Here is a 1895-nt window from a genome sequence, read left to right on the forward strand (position 1 = left end):
GCAACATTTAGTTTAATTTTGTATTTACTGTATTTCAGCCAGTGAGCTGTGGTCATTCTAGAGCATGACTAATATATATATTTCAAAAATAAAAAGTCATCTGTATATGGAGCAAACTAGTTGGCTGGCCCGTGAGTGCCTTTAGCAGAGTCGACTATGTTGCAAGCATTCGGGTTAGGTATCCTAACTGGGGTTAACTCAGAGTCCCTAAAATGGTATCATAGGCACACGAAAAAAAAAAAAAAGAAAGAAAAAGATTAAAAGAAAATTTTGAAAAAAGAAGCGAGCGAAGAACCTCTATGTGATAAATCCACCGACAAGAAATAGGAGCTAAAATTTCCCTTAGACTATCCCTACCGCCATTATAGTTCACATGAAAGACGAGATGGTTATTGTTGAAATGCTTTTGATCATAAGGTCCGTTCAGCTTGGGCTGATATGGGATTAAACAAGAACAATAGCAGCATTGAAAAACTGGTTTCAAATTTTGGGACAAGGTCAGCAATTTAGTGGGTAAATTAATAACATCAACCTCAGTGCTCAACAAATACTTATTTTATCGACTCCAAAAGGATGAAAGAAAGCAAAGTCAACTTCGGCAGAATTTGAACTCAGAACATAAAGATAGACGAAATACCAGAAAGCATTTTCCCCCGAAGTGTTAATGGTTCTGCCAGCTCACCGCCTTGCAACCCTGAAATATTAATAAAAGTCAGTTTTGTCTGAATCTGTTTGCATCGTATTCCCGGTAAGCGACAGAGTCGTTAGAACGTCGTTGCGATAATTGCTTTAGTTCACTGCGCTCAGATTTCAAATCTCGCCAAGGCTGATTTTGCTTTTCATCTTTTTGAGGCTGATAAAATAAAGTACCAGTCCATGACAGTCAGTGGACTCGTGGAATGGTTAGAACGTTAGAGAAGATACCTTGTGGTGTTTGTTTCAATCGTTTCCATTCAGAACCGTTGGATAACGGATTTACTCCACTACCCGGTGTATCGCGGTGTAACGCCACGCGTTTGACCTTATGCAGGGCGAGATTTACTGTTGTAAACCGTCGGGTCAGCTCTTTGAGAATAGCTTCCCTATTTTCTCCTTCAGAAAAGTTCCAACTTTTTCTTCCATCTTTTTGAGGATCAATGAAATAAGTACCAGTTGAACCCTGGGGTCGATGTAATAGACTAACTTCCCTTCTACCAAATTCCAGGCCTTGGGCTTATACTAAAAAGTTATTATTGCTATTATTATCATTATCAAATTCTGTAGAAGTCGACGTTGCTTGTCAACTTTTCGGGGTCGATAAATTAAGTACCAGTGAAACACTGGGGTCAGTGTAATCGATTGGCCCCCTCACCTCAAAATTTCAGGCTTTGTGCCTTTCGTAGAAGCAATAATAATAATAATTATTATTATTGTTGTTTTTCTAGTTTAGTTGTTATTTAGCATTGGTTGAAGAGACCTATTACCAACTTATCTTTCTTTTGGCCCTTATATATCCAGAACTGTATTTTCCTCAAATTACTCCCTACCATATTGAAAAGGCTGTAAGGTGTAGTTTAAGATTGGCATGCCTATTACTTCTAGCAGCCATCATCACGTCCATTTCGTTTCATATTGCTTTGATGGTTTTCCTTTTTTTCAGATGATAAAATGCGATTTGAAGGAGATTTGGTTGCTATTTCTTGCAGTTCATAGATGCTTTCTCAGTCATTGTTATTGTTGCTGTTACAGTTATTATTGATATTGTTGTTTTTGCTGTTGCTGCAGGACTGAGAATTCACATCAGTGAATCGACAAGGGATGCTTTGATGAAGATTGGTGGCTATGTCGTTTCGTTGAGAGGCGAAACACCGATCAAAGTACGTATATCTCCATTGTCATGTGTAGCTAGTGTGGTC

At 38.4% G+C, this 1895-nt stretch overlaps 1 protein-coding gene across 1 annotated transcript in view; it reads left to right on the forward strand.

The window, feature by feature from the left end:
- Positions 1 to 1895, forward strand: part of LOC106868016 (atrial natriuretic peptide receptor 1) — a 100713-nt gene that overhangs the window by 59188 nt on the left and 39630 nt on the right. Inside the window, exon 21 of the mRNA XM_052970332.1 lies at positions 1765 to 1892. Within this exon, the coding sequence (XP_052826292.1) occupies positions 1765 to 1892 (128 nt within the window). The remainder of the gene's footprint in view (positions 1 to 1764; positions 1893 to 1895) is intronic.

The sequence above is a fragment of the Octopus bimaculoides genome, chromosome 9 (genome assembly GCF_001194135.2).
Source record: "Octopus bimaculoides isolate UCB-OBI-ISO-001 chromosome 9, ASM119413v2, whole genome shotgun sequence".
NCBI classification, from domain to species: domain Eukaryota; kingdom Metazoa; phylum Mollusca; class Cephalopoda; order Octopoda; family Octopodidae; genus Octopus; species Octopus bimaculoides.